A 19,257-nucleotide genomic window follows, 5' to 3' on the forward strand; every position below is an offset into this window, starting at 1 on the left:
GCTTAAAAAAAATAGTTATTTAATTTTAATGCTACAGATAGGTTTGCGCAATATATCTCTTTGAAAGATGGTGAAGAGAGAAAACATGCACGCGCGTTAATGCTTTCCGTGCCTTACTTCCGTATTTAAATTTTAGTTTGATATTAATTTGATCCGCCACATGTAATTGTCGTCTCTAAACCAAATAAAATACGATCTGCGCATGCTTAGTACTTAGAGGAGAGGTCTTAGTCTTAGGCCTAGTCTTACGCCGCTTTCTGAAACGCGATTTAGGCCCGTCTAAATTTTGGCGTAACTTACTTAGTTGGACTAACATAGGCCCAAATCTACGACTTTTTGAGAAACGAGCCCCTGGTGTTTACATCATATGTTTCTTATTTGCTGATTTTAACCTGTAATACAAGTTTCAAAGATCAAAACTTTTCAATACAAGTCTGAATTCTGTATAAATATCTCTAAGAAACCATGTGCATTCTCACGTTGAATTCGCTGGTTAGTTGTTTCTGTGTATCTATTTTGTCTAAATCTCTTGAAAGACCGAGAAATTCATCTTTCTTCCTACATTGCGCTTTTCTTCTGAAAAACTCGTACAAAGCATGGTACAGAAACACGTACTGGTCCTAAAATGATGATTCATTAATCTATATTTCTTTTTAATTTTTCTAAGTATATTTAAAGTTTACACTGAATAATATATCTTAGCCTAAATAGTAGTCTTCCTGTTTGTCAATAATTAACAGTAGATCTCTCTCTCTCTCTCTCTCTCTCTCTCTCTCTCTCTCTCTCTCTCTCTCTTTTGTTTATATCTCTCTCCCTTTTGCTCTCTTCATTCAATATATAGCAGCAAAGAAAGAAAATTTAAATATATGTTTTATTTTATATATCTAACATACCACATTTTGTATCATAGTCATTCTGTCTTTACGCATGGCCTTGACATATTCTATTACATTGACCTTGCCGTTGTCCTTGCCATACCTGGACAATACGTCAAGGGCAATGAATGTCCCCGTTCGTCCAATTCCAGCACTGAAACAATTTTTAAAAGAGAAAAGAAACTAAAGTTTTAAGTTTTCTAACGATCTACGCAATCACTATTTCAAGAAATGTCAAATCAGAGTAGCTTCTCTTAGTACATAATTATTATGAACAGACATTTTTATTAAAAAACTCTTTCCCTTGTTTATTTATATGACTTTTTATAATTTTTGATTAAAAATCATGATGCTTTGTATTGTCTAATTTCTTTTTCTTCTTTTTATTAGAAAAGAAGGGACAGCTAGAATCTTCTAAAAATTCTAATCTTATAAGAAATAATTAACTTGCCAATAATAAAAAAAAATATTCACTTTACGAGAATAAATTAAATTTAATTTTTCCTGTTATGTATTTTTTGAGTTTAAAAATGCGCCAAAGACATTTTTGTTTTCTTTGAGATAGCGATGTTATTGTTGTATTAGTTATATTTACATTTTCCAATGCTTTTCCTAATATGACAATACTAATTTAATTGACATTCAGTTTTCAATGACATGAAATTGGTCGCGTGATCAGACTTTCTTGCGTATGGAAAGTCTGATTACCCTTCGGGCCTTATAGGGTTTGATCGCGTGACTAACTTTATGTCATATACCAATGAAACTCTAAAAATGATATCTTATTTCTTAAATAATCCCCTCATTTATTTGGTGTATCCTTCCATGATTACCTGCAATGGACAATAATTGGATTTTGGGAATGCTTCATTTTGTGTCTAAAATGGCTGTGGAAGACAACTAAGTTCAGAGGGTTCGGTGTCCCGTGGTCTGGCCATCGGGTGTAGTGATATTGCACGACAGATCTTGACCCAGTGACCTAATGAAAACCATAATCATTCCAATAAAAATACATGTATACTGGAGTTATTACCTTCTTTATAATTTTTTTTGTGAACCTAATGTAATGATTACATTTTCCCTCTTTTAATGTATCATATTTTTTATACACTAGTTACCCTCTTTTTCCGCACATACATCTTTCTTTCGACGAAATAAGCATAGACTTTTTCTTCTACCAAGTTTACAGAAAATGGATTGATATCAAGTTCCTTTCCTTCATCTGGCCAGTATTGGTGACATTTCACCTAAAAAGTGTTACAAATCAGTATTCAAATTATACAGTAATTGTAATGGTTGGAACTTTTTACAGAAATACCATTGGAATTTTATAGTTTGCATTGATGATTTATATATCTTTTAAAATTATGGTTGCTGTAATGATTCAAAATATATACAATTTTGCGCAACACTTAAATGGGTCATGTTGGCCTTGTATAGCAAGATAATAAGATACTGTTAAAGGGGCCTGGAAAAAATTGCATTGCTGTTTTGTTAACAATTTTAAATTTCTATTTCCATTCCAAAAACAGAATTGACGAAATGCTGAAACGAAACAAGATTGTTGAAATCTCTGTAACGTCAACTTTTTTGCCAGTAGCCTATATCGGTTTAGAGATTGAGCATACTCAGAATATGCTTTTTGGTATCAATTAAATTGGGAGACATAAACTCCAAAGAAAAGAGCAAATTAAATGCTCAAAGAAATTCAAGCGGACTGTTCCAAGACCTGGTCTTCAAAGACTACATAGATGTTGTCAATGCCTCTAATTCCTTTATCAAACGTTAATCCATCCCCTATTATTGCTTCAACCTTCACAGTAACTTCGTCGACAATGAATAAAATAAAATAAAATCTAAACTTATTTGGTTACTTTCACTTAGAATTTGTTTTCAATTGTTCAGAAGTTCTTGAGAAAAACAACCATGGAATGATAAATTAATTTTAAATTAATTATAGGTGCAGCACAGAATGCACAGAATGAATCACCACTTCCCAGGGATGTTTCTGTCACGTTTGATGGAAATCTATTTAAAGGTTCAGGAAAAGAAATCGAAAATGTGATGTTTACAAACAGATAAACGGAAAGTAGAAAAGCTAGACATTCCCACTATGCTATGATAAGAAAAGCTTTCTTGAATCTGTGGCTCAAATGATCTACAAAAATATCACTGAATATCTTAATAATTGCACTGAGAACCTTTATGTACATAAATATACAACACATGGTTTTCAAACCTTTGGTCCCTCAATGAGGTTGGTCAGCATTACAATGTAATCTACATGTTCCTGCCATATCATTCTCCAGTGGTCAACTATAGTGTTTTCACGTGGGCCTAAAAATGTGTTGTTTTAGTTAGCATTTAGTTAGAGAAGCATTCTATGGTAATAGATTCCGAAATAATTTATTATCAGTGTTTAAAAATAAATCGAGGAATTATTTTTAAATGGACTTAAATATTTAATGTGATTACCTTACCTTGACAAGCAATGAATTCCCGTTTTCCTTCTATATTCTAAAACGTAAAATGTAAGAGCACCTTGAATATCATCATGTAAATAATATCATAGTACAGATTTTAATTAGTGTTATAAATCTATGTTTATTACCTCAATATAATTTGCATTGATGTAATCGGAAGTAAAACCCTTCATTTCTAAAATGACGCGGGAATGATCATCTAAAAAAACCCATAAATCTCGATCTTTATTGTTTAAAACACTACAATCAAAAACATTCTTCAGAGTGTATACTATAAATTAACATTATGATATTGCATTGTATCAAAGAATTAAATTAGGTATTCTTTTAAAATCAATATTTTACAAACAGTTATATAAGAATCTTATTTTTAACAATGGCTTTACAAATCATTAATCAAGTCTGTCAAATTCTCAATGAGACTTAAGTTCTAGGATTGTTAATATACGTTCTAGTTTAACCAAATGGTTAAGAAATGACAATATTTACATGGAAACGTGGTTTTAAATCTATTTTTAGGGATGTTTTCTGCTGTTTTGGCTGTTTCACAGGCAAATCTTTCTCCATAAGGAAGAGACTGAAATAGAGATACTGCTCGGTGATCAAATGATTATGCAAAATAGGCTTTGCAAACGCTTTGTTATGAAAACGTGCTAAAATGTTACATTGGAAACATCAAATTTTCAACTTTATTTCTGCTAAACAATACTTAACTGTTTTAATAGAAAACGTAGTACACACAGTACTGTACGAATTTGAGAAGGAAAAAAATAAAAAAAAAAAAAAAATAAATGAGCAGAGGTGAAAGGCTTAAAATGATAAAATTGCACGAATTATACATGAAAATCAGCAATTCACTTATATATACAAGTATTTACCTTGAATTCCTTTTGAAATCCTTCCTTTTCCTTGGCTTCCCTCTGTGTGATTATATTCAGTAGGTCCGACACAGCGATATCCTTAGCCACAGACAGGTCGTTATAATAAACGGCCTCCTCGGGGTTTTCTATCTGTGGTTCTTCTTCGGGGTCCTCAATCGGAACAGAAACATTTGCTATGTTTGTGTATAACTTATTCTCAGCAACTGAAAAAGTTAACCCAATTCATAATTCTTTAATCAAGAAAATGAAATAGATATTTTTTTTTTATATTTTCTGAAATACATGTACGAGGTTCCAAACTGTTTTGACGTGAGAATTTTTACAGATTCAGTTTTTGGTTTAACATTATATAGTATCAAAAATGCTGGTCTAAAGGTTATTATTCTTCACTTGTAAAAAGAGCAGATTACATTCAGTAAATGGAAGAAAAAAAATCACAAATTTTGTTTAAACTCTAATGATGATATTACATTTTTCAGAAGAAATGGCATATTCCTTGTGAAAAAGAACTGAACTTGATTGCGAATTCGAATGCTTTCTTCTTCTTAGTCTATGGAAAGAAAATGAAATACTTTAGGCAAAAGAAAACAAGATCCAGAAAGAAGCTGTAGTATTAATTAGCATTTCCATTTTACTCATTATCACTCATTTCATTTGCAAGCTTATAACGTTTGACTTACCTTATGAATAAAACTGCCGAGATAATAATTATGATCAACAAAATCACAGCAACTCCTACCCCAGCAGCGACAGGTGTTGTTGGAAATGTTCCTTGAATACTTCTGGCGAGAACTATGAAGAAAGAATCACCTTCACAGGTATAGCAATGTTTTATAAAATTAATATCTGTTATACCTTAGCACACTGTGATCTGTTCAACATTTTTTTGTGTTAGATAATTTAGGATGCCTCATTTGATCCATAGATGGACTTATAATAACTCAACTGACAAGTCCTTTTTTTTAAATTCCTTTTTTTTAGAATTGTAAATCAAATAGAAAGCTAAGACATGCCCCAAATTATAGAAATTCAAGGTTTTGCCCTGAGGCCATCAAATATGAACTGTAAATAAATCTTGTACCTTAAGACTTTCATATCTGTCATACCTGTACATTTTTCATCAGTATAATCGCCATTGCATCCGTCAATACATGATCCATTGTTTGAAAAACAAGTTCCATTAAGACAGCTAAAGCTACACTTGTGTTCACATAAAGCACCGTAGTGGTATGGGTTACATTCTTTATAAAAAAAAAAATGAGAAAAATAATGTTATTGTATAAATTTACTCCCCAGTTAAGAGTTTGCAAATTTCAGAATCTTATGAGAGGGAATAATTGTCTGCAACGCTTTCAATCATACCATTATTAATGAAATGTGGAGTTAACGAACAGCATTCGAACTCAAAAGTCCATTAAACACTACAAAATAGGAGCAGACCTCTAACACATCAAAGGTGTAATGAGGTGCCATAAATAAATAAAAAGAAAAGCAAATATATATATATATATATATATATATATATATATATATATATATATATATATATATATATATATATATATCAGGGTTCTCCATGAGCTGTTTTACTGTGTCGGCCCCGACACAGTAAAACTTTTCCCGACACAGTAACGATTCAAATTTTAAAACTTTAGTCATACAAATCGTCTTTCAATTTTCAAGGCAGAGCACTTAATTATCTCTTAATTACGGCACTTTGTCTTGCTTCACCTTTCATAATCAATTATCTTATAGACCCTCGCTGGACTTTACGCATGAAGGAACAAAGACAAATAATTTGTTTTCACACTTCCATGTCACCGTATATTTTAATATTATTTAAAAATTAAAAAATTATTATAAATATATATCTTTATACTCCAGAACCACGTCTCTAAATTTTTGTTGGCACTGTGAGTCAAACTGTGAGTCATCACCGTAATGATAACATTGATGTAAATGTATTGTTGAAGGATTTATAGACACCCCCTAGGTATTTTACTTTTCTAAAGTTTCTTTTTTAATTCGTAAATTCGATCAACTGACAAAAATTACGGCAAATTTATTTTTTAAATGGGGAAGTAGATCGATTGTATCGACTAGAATTTCCTCTGCTCTTCAGAGCATGTGTAATATGTGAAAAAACATCAACTTGTAGAAAGTGATACAAGTATAGAAGTTTTTTTTTTATATCGTACATATTTTTTTAAGTTGTGCGTGTGTGGGGGTGGGGGGTGTGGGGGGTGGGGGTTACACTTGGTTTTTCTTGTAGTACATTGTATGTATCTTATTATTTATTATATGGAAAAAATCTAATTGTTTTTAATATCCATTCCATTAAATTATTTTTTTATCAATATGTACGACCATACCATTTGTATAACGAATTGGTGATTCCAAAAAGTTGTCTGTGTATGCTTTTGTAATTATGATGAATAGTGGTTCGGTTGCGAATTTGATCGCGAAAATACCGCAAACATTATAGTGGTTCACGTTAAGTCTGCAACACAGTAAAAATGATGGAGAACCCTATATATATATATATATATATATATATATATATATATATATATATATATATATATATATATATATATATATATATATATATAGATTTACCGTCACAAAAGGTCCCTTGCCATCCTACTTTGCACGTACAACTCCCATCATCTTTAGCACAGTTGTTATTGCACCCTTCTCCACATTTGTTCTCACAAATGTCTCCGAATTTTCCTTCAACACAATTTTCACAATTGCCACTGTCTCTGTGGCAACCATTTATACAGTCTTGGTTGCACGTTTCATTGCAGAGGTTTCCAAATGTGCCAATAACACAAGTTCCTTTACAATTTCCAGTATCCCTATCGCATCCTGACTGACATGACGCACCACATTCCATGGAGCAATCAAATCCATAATGTTTAATGTCACACTCTACAAGAAGGAGAATGCATTTAAAGATTACATTAAAGAAACTGAAAATATCATAATTTAAAAGGGTTACGATTGTTCTGCATGAAATGTATGGAGAAAATGAAGAGTATTCAAGTTCAAACGTCCTTTAAACAATACAAATTTTGGAGCAGAGCAAACACGGACCTCAAAAACATCAGAAGTGGGAGGAGTGAGCATCCTCTGCCGACTGGTCACACCCGCCGTGTGCTCTTTGTCATGATTGGGAATTAACCGAAAAATCCGTCGACAATTCAGTGGGTAAATTATAGCCTAACAATTAGTACGAAAAAACGTCAGTCAGCATGCTCTTGCGTATCAAATCAACTGAGAGATATAAAATCCGTATGCAGGTGATGAAGGTATATTCCTTCATAAGTAAGGGAAGTTGACGATTGAAAAGTTAAAGTCATCACATTTATCATAAAGCTTGGTTGTTAGATTACCATTGGCGTCTTTTTCTAGTAAAATATCCAAATATGAAACAGATGTTTCAGAGTGGTATCTTTTATTTGAGGCTCACTGGGATAAATTATCTCGACAAAGGAATGGAAATAACTTGTTAATTGATAATACGTCGTCGATATATCTAAATGTCTAGTTGAAGGCCACAACAAGTGTTTTCTTCTTTTCACGTACAAGATTTTGGACAAGTTCTGCTTCATATGAATACAAGAATAAGACTGCTAATAACGGGACGCAATTGGTACCCATTGTCAATCAGAAACTTAAGCATCTTTTCAATGTCAACTTCTGCAGAGTACTTGTGTGTACAATCAGAATGTTTTTTAACAAAATAATTTTGCAAATGACCAATGACAAGGTAAGTAATTTACGAGTTCCATTTTTATTGAAAAAGCAGCTGTCAATGATATCAAAAAGCCTGTATTTTAATTTATCGTGGGGAATGGTTGTGTATAAGGTTGAAAAGTCGTAAGTTTTTGAGCTGTTGATTTTGGTAAAATCTTGTGATTTCAAATTTTCCAAAAGTTCCTTGGAATTTTTAAGTATCCACATCTGATTTACACCACTTCTCGAATATATTGTTGAACAGTACTCTTAAAGTTTCTCCTTCACTACTGTTAATATCTTAGTGAGGAGTAAAGAAAGAGGCTTGGTTGAACATTTACTGGAACCCGCTATGTATCTTTGTTTGTAAGGATTTTTTTATGAAGTTATGGAATCCAATATAAATATGGTAATTCAAATTCATTTTGGTTGTTTGGCATTTTGAAAATATTCAAAACTGACAAATGATTTTGAAAAATTTCTTCCTTAGAAAGGGAACTATGAGTATAAGTCATCACGTTTATCATAAAGCCTGGTTCTTAGATTACCATTAACATCTTTTCAAGTAAAATATCCAAATATTGGATATGTGTCAAACTTTGTGGTATCTTTTATCTTAAGCTCAACAGGATATATCGTATCGACATAAGAATGGAAATATCCATTAATTGACAATACGTCGTCGATATATCTAAATGTCGAGTTGAAGGCCACAGTAAGTGTTTTCTTCTTTTCACGTATAAGATTTTGAACAAATTCTGCTTCATATGAATACAAAAATAGGTCTGCTAATACCGGGCGCAATTGGTACCGATGGGAATTCCAATAGATTGTTGGAAGACTTGTCTCCAAAAACCACATAGATATTGTCAATCAGAAACTGAAGCAAATTTTTAAGATCAAATTCAGAGTATTTTTTTGTACAATCAGAATGTTTTTTTTTTAAATAATTTTTGAAATGACCAATGACAAGGTAAGTATATTTACGAGTTCCATTTTTATTGAAAAAGCAGCTGTCGATGATATCAAAAACTCTGGACTTTAATTTATTGTGGTGAATGGTCGTATATAAAGTTGAAAAGTCGTAAGTTTTTTTGTTGTTGATTTTGGTAAAATATTGTGATTTCAAGTTTTCCAAAAGTTCCTGGGAATATTTAAGTATCGCATCTGATTTACACCACTTCTCGAATATATTGTTGCAGAGTGTTCCTGAATTTTCTCCTTCACCACTGTTAATATTTTAGTGAGGAGTAAAGAAGAGGCTTGGTAGAACATTTTCTGGAACCTGCTATGTATTTTTGTTTGTAAGGATTTTTATGAAGTTTCCGAATCCAATATAGATATGGTAATTCAAATTCATGTTGGTTGTTGGGAATATTAAAAATATTCAAAACTGACATATGATTTTGAAGAATTTCCTCTTAGAAAGGGGGCTATGTATGTATTACTTTATAAAAAGTTCAATTACTATCTGTACATGACGTTTAAGGAATGCAGGTTTGAATAACTTTAAATTGTACCATATGACCGGCGGGAAATTAAGGGTTTACTTTAATGTTGCTATGGTTTATTTACATGTACCAGAAAAATCATATTTTTTTAAGTCACGCTCTCTTTTTGGCAGCAAATCATACAGTGACAAGACCTTGACTGATGATTGAAGGATGTTAATTTCCTCAACAATGGATTATTAATGAAATAAGTTAACATTTTCAATTTCAAGAATACTAACATTAGGTTGTTGATATTCGCTCTGTATTTTTATCGTAGTTTTACTCCGTGTATCCTTAATTAGTTAAAGATACTTTCTATCTCTAATTTTCGTCATTTTCTTTTTGTATCCAACCAGATATTTCACACCAGAAGTCTCCGAGTTTTACTTCCAATAACCTTGATACTTTCAATAAAATGTCGACTTTCAATAAAATGTCATCGAAAGATTAATTTTCCTTCAGAGTTGGCGGCCTCAATATGATTGTCTATGATTGCTACCTATGTACATGTATCTTACAAAAAATCACGCCGTCTGTGTCTTCAACATTCCGAAGGTACAACTTATACATATGTACCCATTATACACTGACTGATTATTCAGAATTTTTTTCTATTAACGATACACACTAGTAAGCGCATCATCGCAAAATACGATACTTCAGATGGAGACAACTATCTCTACAGACTCTGGACCGTGGCTTGACACGATGAAGTAGGCGGTACTAATAATTAGTTCGTTTTTCTCCCATTGGTCCTATCGTACAAGTTATTTAAACGATTGATATTAATTGATTATCGGTAAATACACTCTCAGTTTTTATTTACTCGGGGTCCGCCCTTCGGGAATAAAATAAAACTGTGAGTGTATTTACCGATACCAATTAATATATTTAGTGTAACTATAACTTAGAGAAACTTTATGAACATGATGCGCCTTATCTAAGTGCATACATCAGGAAATTTATCTTCGTAAGTTCATCATTACTTCAAAGTGTTTTGTGTGAAAACATGCAAGATAATGTATGTTGATTTATTGTTTCAGCAAATCAAATGAACGTACAAAATTAACTGCTCAGCTGCGTTAAGGAAGGCATGAGTTCACATCTGTGATGCACCGTATGGGATGTTTCATTGTGACGTCATTAAAAATTTAACAAGCGACAAAAATATATTTAACAACATGATGATGCGTAAATAACAACTTGCATTCATTTACTTTTTCAACTTTTTATAAAAGCTTGTCAAATCATAACATTTGATTGCAATACTGCCGAGTTATTAGAAGCAAATCTTGTGTCATAAATGACGTCACTAGCCTTGACTTGACGCAGTACATGTGATCCAGAGAAGTGGATCCATTGGTTTAATAATTACAGAAATGCTTAAATAAATACAAAACCATTGCCAATGTTTAAATTCAATCAATAAAATTAAAAGGAAATAATTTATTTAAGACTATGATGTAGATTATTAATTTATCTCTAGTGCTATGGAGCTGCACAAAGTCCGAGAATGTAAAGAATATCGCTTACACGATAAGTGTATACCTGATTAACCTCAAAAGTGCAAGGGCATAGACTAGACTGTTTGAGATGAAATATGGAATATCAATTGCTTATATCATGTATATTTTGAAAAGTGCTGGGAGCTGATTCCAGTCGGCATAACATTATTTTTATTCATGACAGAATTTAAGCGGAAATTTTGAGCTATTATTCCCCTTTTTTTGGCAAAATTACGAATATTTCCGAAACAGCTCAAAGTAGCTCCAATCACTTTTCGGGAAGTCAATGTAAATCTTTTTTAATATGTATCAATTTTTTTCTCCAAAAACATGCGTATGCCCTTGCACTTGCCTCATTTTTTACATTCAGCTGAACAATTCTATTTTTATACCAGTCACGTGACACACAGCTGATACATGCCATGTAACTGGTACTGAGTAAGCCACAAACTTATCCATTATGGATATCTATATTACCTTTCCTACATGTTTAAAGTTACTTTGTCACAAATATTTTTAAGAATAATACCTATTAAGAATGTACTAAGATCGCATTTTCCATTAACTTCCTTAACATAGCGGAGTAGATTTGTATGCACCCATGCAAATTTAATAATATTTATGTACAAATTACTCAATGACATATATTTTTACAAATTCAATTGAATAATCTTATGTAATATATATATATATATATATATATATATATATATATATATATATATATATATATATATATATATATATATATATATATATATATATATATATATATATATATATAAGTTCGTTCGTTTTTGAAGAAATTAAAACTTAAAACTTACCATCACATCTAATCCCTGCCCAGTTTGATTTACATCCTCCGATACAATTTCCATTATTGGGATGGCAGTCAGCGTGTGCACATTGGGCGCTACAAGACATGTTGCAGAAAGAACCATAAAAACCGATCTTGCAACCTTTATTACACGAGCCAGTATTCTGGTCACAACTTCTTGAAAAACAATTTTCATTACAATTGCTATTACATTGAAATCCAAATTTTCCTTCTCTGCATCCAATACAATCTCCATCGCTTTTTCTGCATGTTCGGTTATAGCAGCTGCTGCTACATTGTAAATTACAATTTTTCCCATGAAATCCTAAATCGCAGACATCACAGTTTGCACTGTTTCTGTCACAAGTATCAGGGTTGCAAAAACCACATTTATTTGCACAGTTATACCCATAATAACCCGCAACACATTCGGTAGTACAGAAACCTGTCTTTTCACACATTTGCTCAGAACATGTAGAACAATGCATGCTACATGTATGCCCATAGTATCCATGCTTGCAAGAAACGCAGTTGCCGTCTTCTTTATTGCAGATGTTATATAGACAATTAATATGTTGACATTGATTCGTACATTTTCTTCCCCAGAATCCCGACGAACAAGAACCATTGCAGTTACCGTACGCGTCACACACATTGTTTACGCAATTAGGGCTGCAAACTATCGAACAATGAAACAAAGAATATAAAACCTTGAATCAATCAATGAAATATTTTATTTTATTTCGATAGATTTGAAATATAACTTAATTTTCTCATTGTAAAATCTATTAAGGCCTTAAAAGATATGTTTGTTAACTATTGCATGCTAGTAATAAAGTACTGAAAATACTGCCACGAGTTGATGGTACTTAAGGAATCATGTTTAAATGAGTTGAGGTCTCTAATCCAAATCAGGGTAATGAGTTACATAACCTCATAGCATATTCATTGTACGATCAATATTATGATGTTATGAGCAATGATGAAAAGTATCACTTTTAAATATCTTTTCTTTGTTTTGTTTGAGAAATCACGAAGTTTTATTGTTTCATCTGCTTCACCTTTTCCATCAAAGTACCATGATTATAATGGTTAAAGAGCACAGAATATAATCATTAAAACTGCCTGGAGCAGTTTTTGGACACTGGATATCTTTTGAAAGACTTATTGCATATCAAGATGCCTAGAAATCCCAAATAGGAAAATAATGGTACAACTGTTGTAAAATCAATATTGCAGGAATAAAACATTTTCTTAAAAAAAAAAGAAAAAGAAAGAAAGAGAAAAAAAGAAAATCAAACAAACAAATAAATACCCCCCCCCCCCCCCGAAAAAAAGTTTTTTTACAGACATTTCTCAAACTAAGAAGTCCAAGGAACAAAAGTATTAGATGTAGGAATTAATTATAAATTTTTTTTTAGAAATTGAATCATTTTTATTAATGCGCACATTTATTAATTTACAGTCTTCTTAAAGAGAAGTTAATACTGCTGCATATTTCAGTTTTGTTTACAATTTTGAAATTCTATTTTTATTCAAAAAAAAAATTCACTTTGATAAATTGAACTTACATGAAAATTCTTCAAATTCAGGGACAAGGAAATTCTTCAGAATATGACGCCAGACATCTGTGTTTGTAAACAGGCCAAGAGCTCTGTTACTGTCCATGATTATATTTTACCGGATGTTTTCAATTTGTTCCCTTTGCACATATCACTGAGCACGGACTGACAATACTAGTGACTTGAATTTACTCTTATACTTTTGAATTAATTTGATTTCTCACCTCTTCACATTTATGAATGAACATTTATGAAGCCCTTCGGGCTTTATGGAATTTGATCTCGTGACCAACCCGTATTTATTTATATCCCGATAGATGTTTAAAAATGATACATTATTTCTTTTATATATATATATATATATATATATATATATATATATATATATATATATATATATATATATATATATATATATATATATATATATATATATATATATATATATATATATATATATCTCGAAAGGTGAAACTTATTCAATATTGCACTTATGGGACTTAGTTAAACAAGTCATGAGCATGGTAAAAATGTGTTATGTTTACATTTCTTGAGTAGGGGAAAAACCAACTATGACGTCACACATAAGCTAAATAAGTGAAATAATATATACCTACAAAAGATTTCTGTTAAAAACCATGTAAAAATATTCTTGTGTTCCTAATTTACAAAATGCCTACCATGTGCTGATTATGACCCGTTTTTAGGTAATAATACGTCCTGTTCATTCACTAAGTATGATCTTGCTGTACTAAGAGATCGTGTATGACGTCAGCGACTTGTTGGACGCGCAGTGTAGGGAAACAGACGAGTGGTTCAATCTCTTCCGTAATTTATTAATATTCATTAGAAAGTTAAAACTATTTAAATATTTTTTATAAGATCTTGAAGTAAAACATATTGTCAAAATTATACAAGTACTGATGGTTTCAATCAGGTTTTGAACTTATTGTATCAGAGACCGTGACGTAGTTAAACTGAGTCATGTGACCATGTGTCCTTCATCCCCTTAAATGGAAGCATCCTCAGGTAGTGTAGATTCAATTTTCCTTTTCAAAACACGACCCCCTGGGATAGGGTGGGACCACAATGGCAGATCAATCTACACCTAGGAAAACACAGAGAAAATCTTTAAACGTCTTCTTCACAGGAACAGCAAAGCCATGATTAGTCATGTTGATATGGGAGCATCCTCTGGTAGTGTAAATTCAAGTCTGTTCAAATCATGACACCTCCTCTGCCCGGCCGGGGAGGGGAGGAGGACCACATATATATTTTAACTTTTCAATACTGAATTGATTTCTGTTTTTCTATAGACAAAGTGCTCTGGTGAGTGATTGGCCATGGGCCTCTTTAAGATTGTAACATATGTACTTTATATGTATTGTACAGACTAGAAATAGTTTTTTTTTTTTTTGGATATAAGGAACATTTAGTAAAAGTGCAGAGTTACAGTTTGAGGTAATGGAATCGATGCAATGACAACATTTTGTATTATCCTGCCTCTGATAAAAAATCTTGAAATTTCATTGGTCGAGAAAAAACCCATATTATGCTACCTTCTGACATTATATTGTTAATATGCCCCCTCCAAGTGACCTACCCACCACATATCAAATCAATACACCCCTCCACGTGCCATGCTGTCTAGATCATAATCCATATATTGTTTTCATTTGAACACGCTAAGAGCCTTATAATGACGTCACATAGGCATCAAACGACGTCACAATGTAAACAATTGTTACGGAACGGTTTACTTAACTCAGTGAAAATAAACTTTATTAAGATAATTATTTTCGACATGATAAATTCGTTTTTGAGACAATTAGAGGGGTAATACTCCCAATATGCACTCATTTTGATGGACCCTATATATTTCCGTATTACCCCTCTAAGTGTCTACATAACTAATAATCTAATGATTAAACATGTTTTATACAAATGCAGAAGGTATGTTCCGATAGGGCAGTTTTTCTCTATACATTACGCATCCACTACGATAATCGTACTAAAATTCAACATTTATGTAACATTCTCTTTTTATTCTGATAAAAATAAAGCAAATTTTATTAATTTATTGAGTAAGTTTACTGGTAAAAGATTAGAGAAGGACGTCCTACAAGATGCAACTGCACCTTTCGGTCAACTGAATGGTCACTGAAAAGTCTGGTAAGGCCACTGAAGGGCAGAGCTCTACCATTCAGTTACCTTTCAGTAAACCTTCAGTTAACTGAGTGGCATTTTTTTATCCTGTGTCCATAGGAAATACGCCTTGAAATATTCTGAGAAAGTGATTTTTTTTCAACGATATCTTTCCGCTATTATATTGATTGTACTTCCTTTCTGAAAACTTCTTAACATGTGAAGTGCGCAAAGCACTTCCGCGTGCTCGAGAATTACAGACCCTGAAACGTTCTACTACCCCCCCCCCCCCCCAAAAAAAAAGCTGTGACTTTCGTGTGCTTTTTGTTTCGTCCAAAGCGTGTAGCGTTTCGTGTAAACCTTGCAGCGTGCAGACCGTGTATCGAGCGTGCGAGAAACGTGCAACTTTCGTGTAAGAACCGTGTGAGAAACGTGCGACTTTCGTGCAAGAATCGTGTAGGATTCATTCGTAAGTCATTTATTTTATATATGGCTTTTGATGGATCAAAATGTCATTTTGTATTGTTTGTAACTAATATTATTCGGATATATCATGCCGGCGGTATTTTAAGGGTGAAAAAAAAATACGGAAACAACTAAATAGAAGATTGTGATACAAATAATTTTGAGACGATGATTCATCTATAGCCTTTTTATGCATAAAATTGGTTGATTGGTTGTTTTATAATTGTCAAATAAATGAATAGCATCACAAACATCGAAAAGTTAAATATTTCCAGGGGGGGTGGGGGGTGGGGGTGGGGGGGGGGTGAAAACACAGACTCTGAGTTTTCGTTGTTAAGAAATGTTTAATACATAATTTTCTTTTTGAAGAAAATTATTGCTTAATTTTTCTTGAGCTGTAACCGATGCAACCATTAAAAATATATTGAAATCTTCTTTACCCTTTTAACACTATTCTTACGACAGTGATCAAGGTCATTTACATGTACATAAGCAATCATGGGCTCCGCGTGCCGGAAACTGAAAACTTTTTATGCTATCATCTTTTGTCAATCATGGCTAAAATGACACCCGAAAATAACGAATGATTTTTAATTCGTGAAATTAAATGGTTTTATTAGTATTTAATTGGTACAAATAAATACCCGTACGTGGATTTTTTCTTAAATTTATCCGATTTTCTGTAAACAATGAATTGATTTACCAGTCTATTCGTGAAAAAAAAAGTATACTGAATTCTACTACGTTTATTGCCGAGATCAAAGAAATGCCACGGACATTATTCTCCAATAAATCACGAACGCCATCAAAAAATTATCAGATCAGAAACACATGTCAAATCTGTACAGTTGAAATAAATATTTCACTGTATAATCTAATACTTATTTAGACCACATCGATGTGTCGTCTTCCGCAGTCTAAACGTGTGTATTGCCTGAAACAGCTGATAAATATCCGTTTTTATAGCCAAGTGGGGCTGTTCTACAGACCTCCCCACAACATTTACACTCCCGTGATTTTACTGATAAATCAATGAAATAGACAACTAGTTTTGTTATTTTTCATTCATAAAAATTAATCAATATATGTTACAAGCAAATTTATAAATAATTAAAGAATATTTTTAATCCAACAAAAGCTGAAATCGTCTGCATTTTATGCAATCGATTGACCCTCTGGTGTTAAATGGAACAGCGAAATTGCGACATGGTGACCTAATTCGTTTCTCTATAGAGAAAACGATCAACTGTATTTTAGAGCCTTAGTAGAATAGAAATAAAGTCCTTGTTGTCGTGAATGATGCAGGATAACCTCCTCGGTCTCGAAATGATGTCTGAAATATAAAAGCCTCGGCTAACGCCTCGGCTTTTATATTTCAGACAACATTTCTAGACCTCAGAGGTTATCCTGCAACATTCACGATAACGCAGACTTTATTTCTTAAATAGATCATGAATAATTATATATCAGCGGTTTTATAAATCACGCAGTTCTAGAGCATAATTTAAAGTTCTTAGGACATTGGACATGTATATTGAATGTATTGTTAAGTGCCGCGACAATTGATTACATACTTTTTTTTTGTCTAGCCGGGGTTTGAAATTAAGGATTTTAGGAGTGGTGGGTTTTTTGTTTTTATTTTATAAACATAGTGCCCTGGAAGAGAACAAAAGAATTACAATATTAACCCCTTCCCCCGGATTTCTCTACCATATAAACTTTAATGATAAATTAAAGTTTAAGTCTGTAAAAAAAACGTTATAGTATCCATTCTGCTAAAGTGCATTTAATGAATTATCTGGTCCAGTTGGATATATGGATATCCTTTTTTGCTTTAGCACGGACGCTTGTTTCTATAATATTTACGGACGCTCGTTTCTATATTTTTTTTCCTCAATGGTATATATTCTGAAAGAAGTGTCCGGTACAGATTTGTAGACACAACAGTAAGATCTCGGTAATCTAACCCCCCAACCCTCTTTCTTGCACAATGTTCCCATTTGATGCAGTGTACAGATTACCTTTGCAAATTTTAAACAAAACCTGGATTAATCGAATGAAATTATTTTTTTAATAAATAATTAAAAAAAAATCAATCAATCAATAATTTAACGAAAATAAACGAAACGAAAATCAATCCGTTTTCAGAAATCAAACGCAATTTAATCAATATTTTTTTTTCTCAAATCAATAACTGAGTTTATTTGTCGATAATAAAAGGGCTTTTTAATATCAAACTATAATTGTAAAACTTTGAATGCTGAAAGATATTATGAATGACATTTTTTTTTTTCAATGCGTAATTTAGAGACAATGATTGGCATTTCACCGGGCAGGTTTCACATGCGCAGGGATAACGATTAATTAATTACAACTGAACATTGATTTTTGCAGTTTATATAGTACTGGTGTAGCGACTTTTAATTTTAACTTAATGTGAATGATTGCGATTCTTACCTACATGTAATTGTGGATTTATCCGTAATTATTTAAATAAAGTTCGAAATATTTAGAATAGAAAATCCAGATCGAGACCAAAGCGTGCGAGAATCGTGTACAAAGCGCGTGAGAAACGTATACAAAGCGTTTCGTGCAGGCTTTCGTGTAAACCGTGCAGCTTTTCGTGCAAAGCGTTTCGTGTAAACCGTGTAGTGTTTCGTACAAACCGTGTAGCGTTTCGTGCACACCGTGTAGCTAGCGTGTACCGTTCGTGCAGCGTGCGTGTGGGGTAGTAGCACGTTTCAGGATCTGTATGTAAATCTTTATCCTTAGATAAACCTCCTATATGCACAAAATACGCATTGAAATAACGTTAAATTAGGGAATAAAGCAACAGCGCGCAACCATTTCCCAGCACTTTTCAAAATTGTAAGGATAAAACCTATACGTGTTCAAAAACTCATACTTTATTGTAAAATGGATATCGTTGAATTTCTGAGATTTTCGAGGGCTGTGTCTGTCATTCTGGTGCGTTACTGTACAAATATCCTTACCACGGCTTTATATAAAGTCTATACATTTTCAGTTTAATAGTGCTATTAGTTATTGATTAATACATTTAAGAATATGTCTCCATTTTGGTCAGATCAACCTTGGTTCATTTTTATTTTCTTATGTATAAGATACGATAATAGCTTGATCCACGCTTCATGTACAGAGAAACTGTTCGTCAATCTAGTCAGTGACGTCATCGCGGTCAGTGCATTGAGATCAAGTTGTATTTTATTCTACATTCGAATAGTGTTATTATTGCAAGATAAATTGCACATCTATTTTCTCTGCATTATTTA

The 19,257-nt window shown here is 32.4% G+C and overlaps 1 protein-coding gene across 1 annotated transcript in view; it reads right to left on the minus strand.

Moving 5' to 3' along the window:
* Positions 1-19,257, minus strand: part of LOC133193447 (receptor-type tyrosine-protein phosphatase kappa-like) — a 343,287-nt gene that overhangs the window by 6,612 nt on the left and 317,418 nt on the right. Inside the window, exons 3-12 of the mRNA XM_061329395.1 lie at positions 4,710-4,789; positions 4,237-4,442; positions 3,848-3,935; positions 3,487-3,557; positions 3,356-3,392; positions 3,115-3,212; positions 1,994-2,122; positions 1,709-1,854; positions 894-1,029; positions 480-620 (exon numbers count right to left, since the gene is read on the minus strand). Coding sequence (XP_061185379.1) covers positions 480-620; positions 894-1,029; positions 1,709-1,854; positions 1,994-2,122; positions 3,115-3,212; positions 3,356-3,392; positions 3,487-3,557; positions 3,848-3,935; positions 4,237-4,442; positions 4,710-4,789 — 1,132 coding nt within the window. The remainder of the gene's footprint in view (positions 1-479; positions 621-893; positions 1,030-1,708; positions 1,855-1,993; positions 2,123-3,114; positions 3,213-3,355; positions 3,393-3,486; positions 3,558-3,847; positions 3,936-4,236; positions 4,443-4,709; positions 4,790-19,257) is intronic.

This window comes from Saccostrea echinata, unplaced genomic scaffold (assembly GCF_033153115.1).
Source record: "Saccostrea echinata isolate AGI-Se365-2 ecotype Australia unplaced genomic scaffold, CSIRO_AGI_Sech_v1 ptg000027l, whole genome shotgun sequence".
Taxonomy (NCBI): Eukaryota; Metazoa; Mollusca; class Bivalvia; order Ostreida; family Ostreidae; genus Saccostrea; species Saccostrea echinata.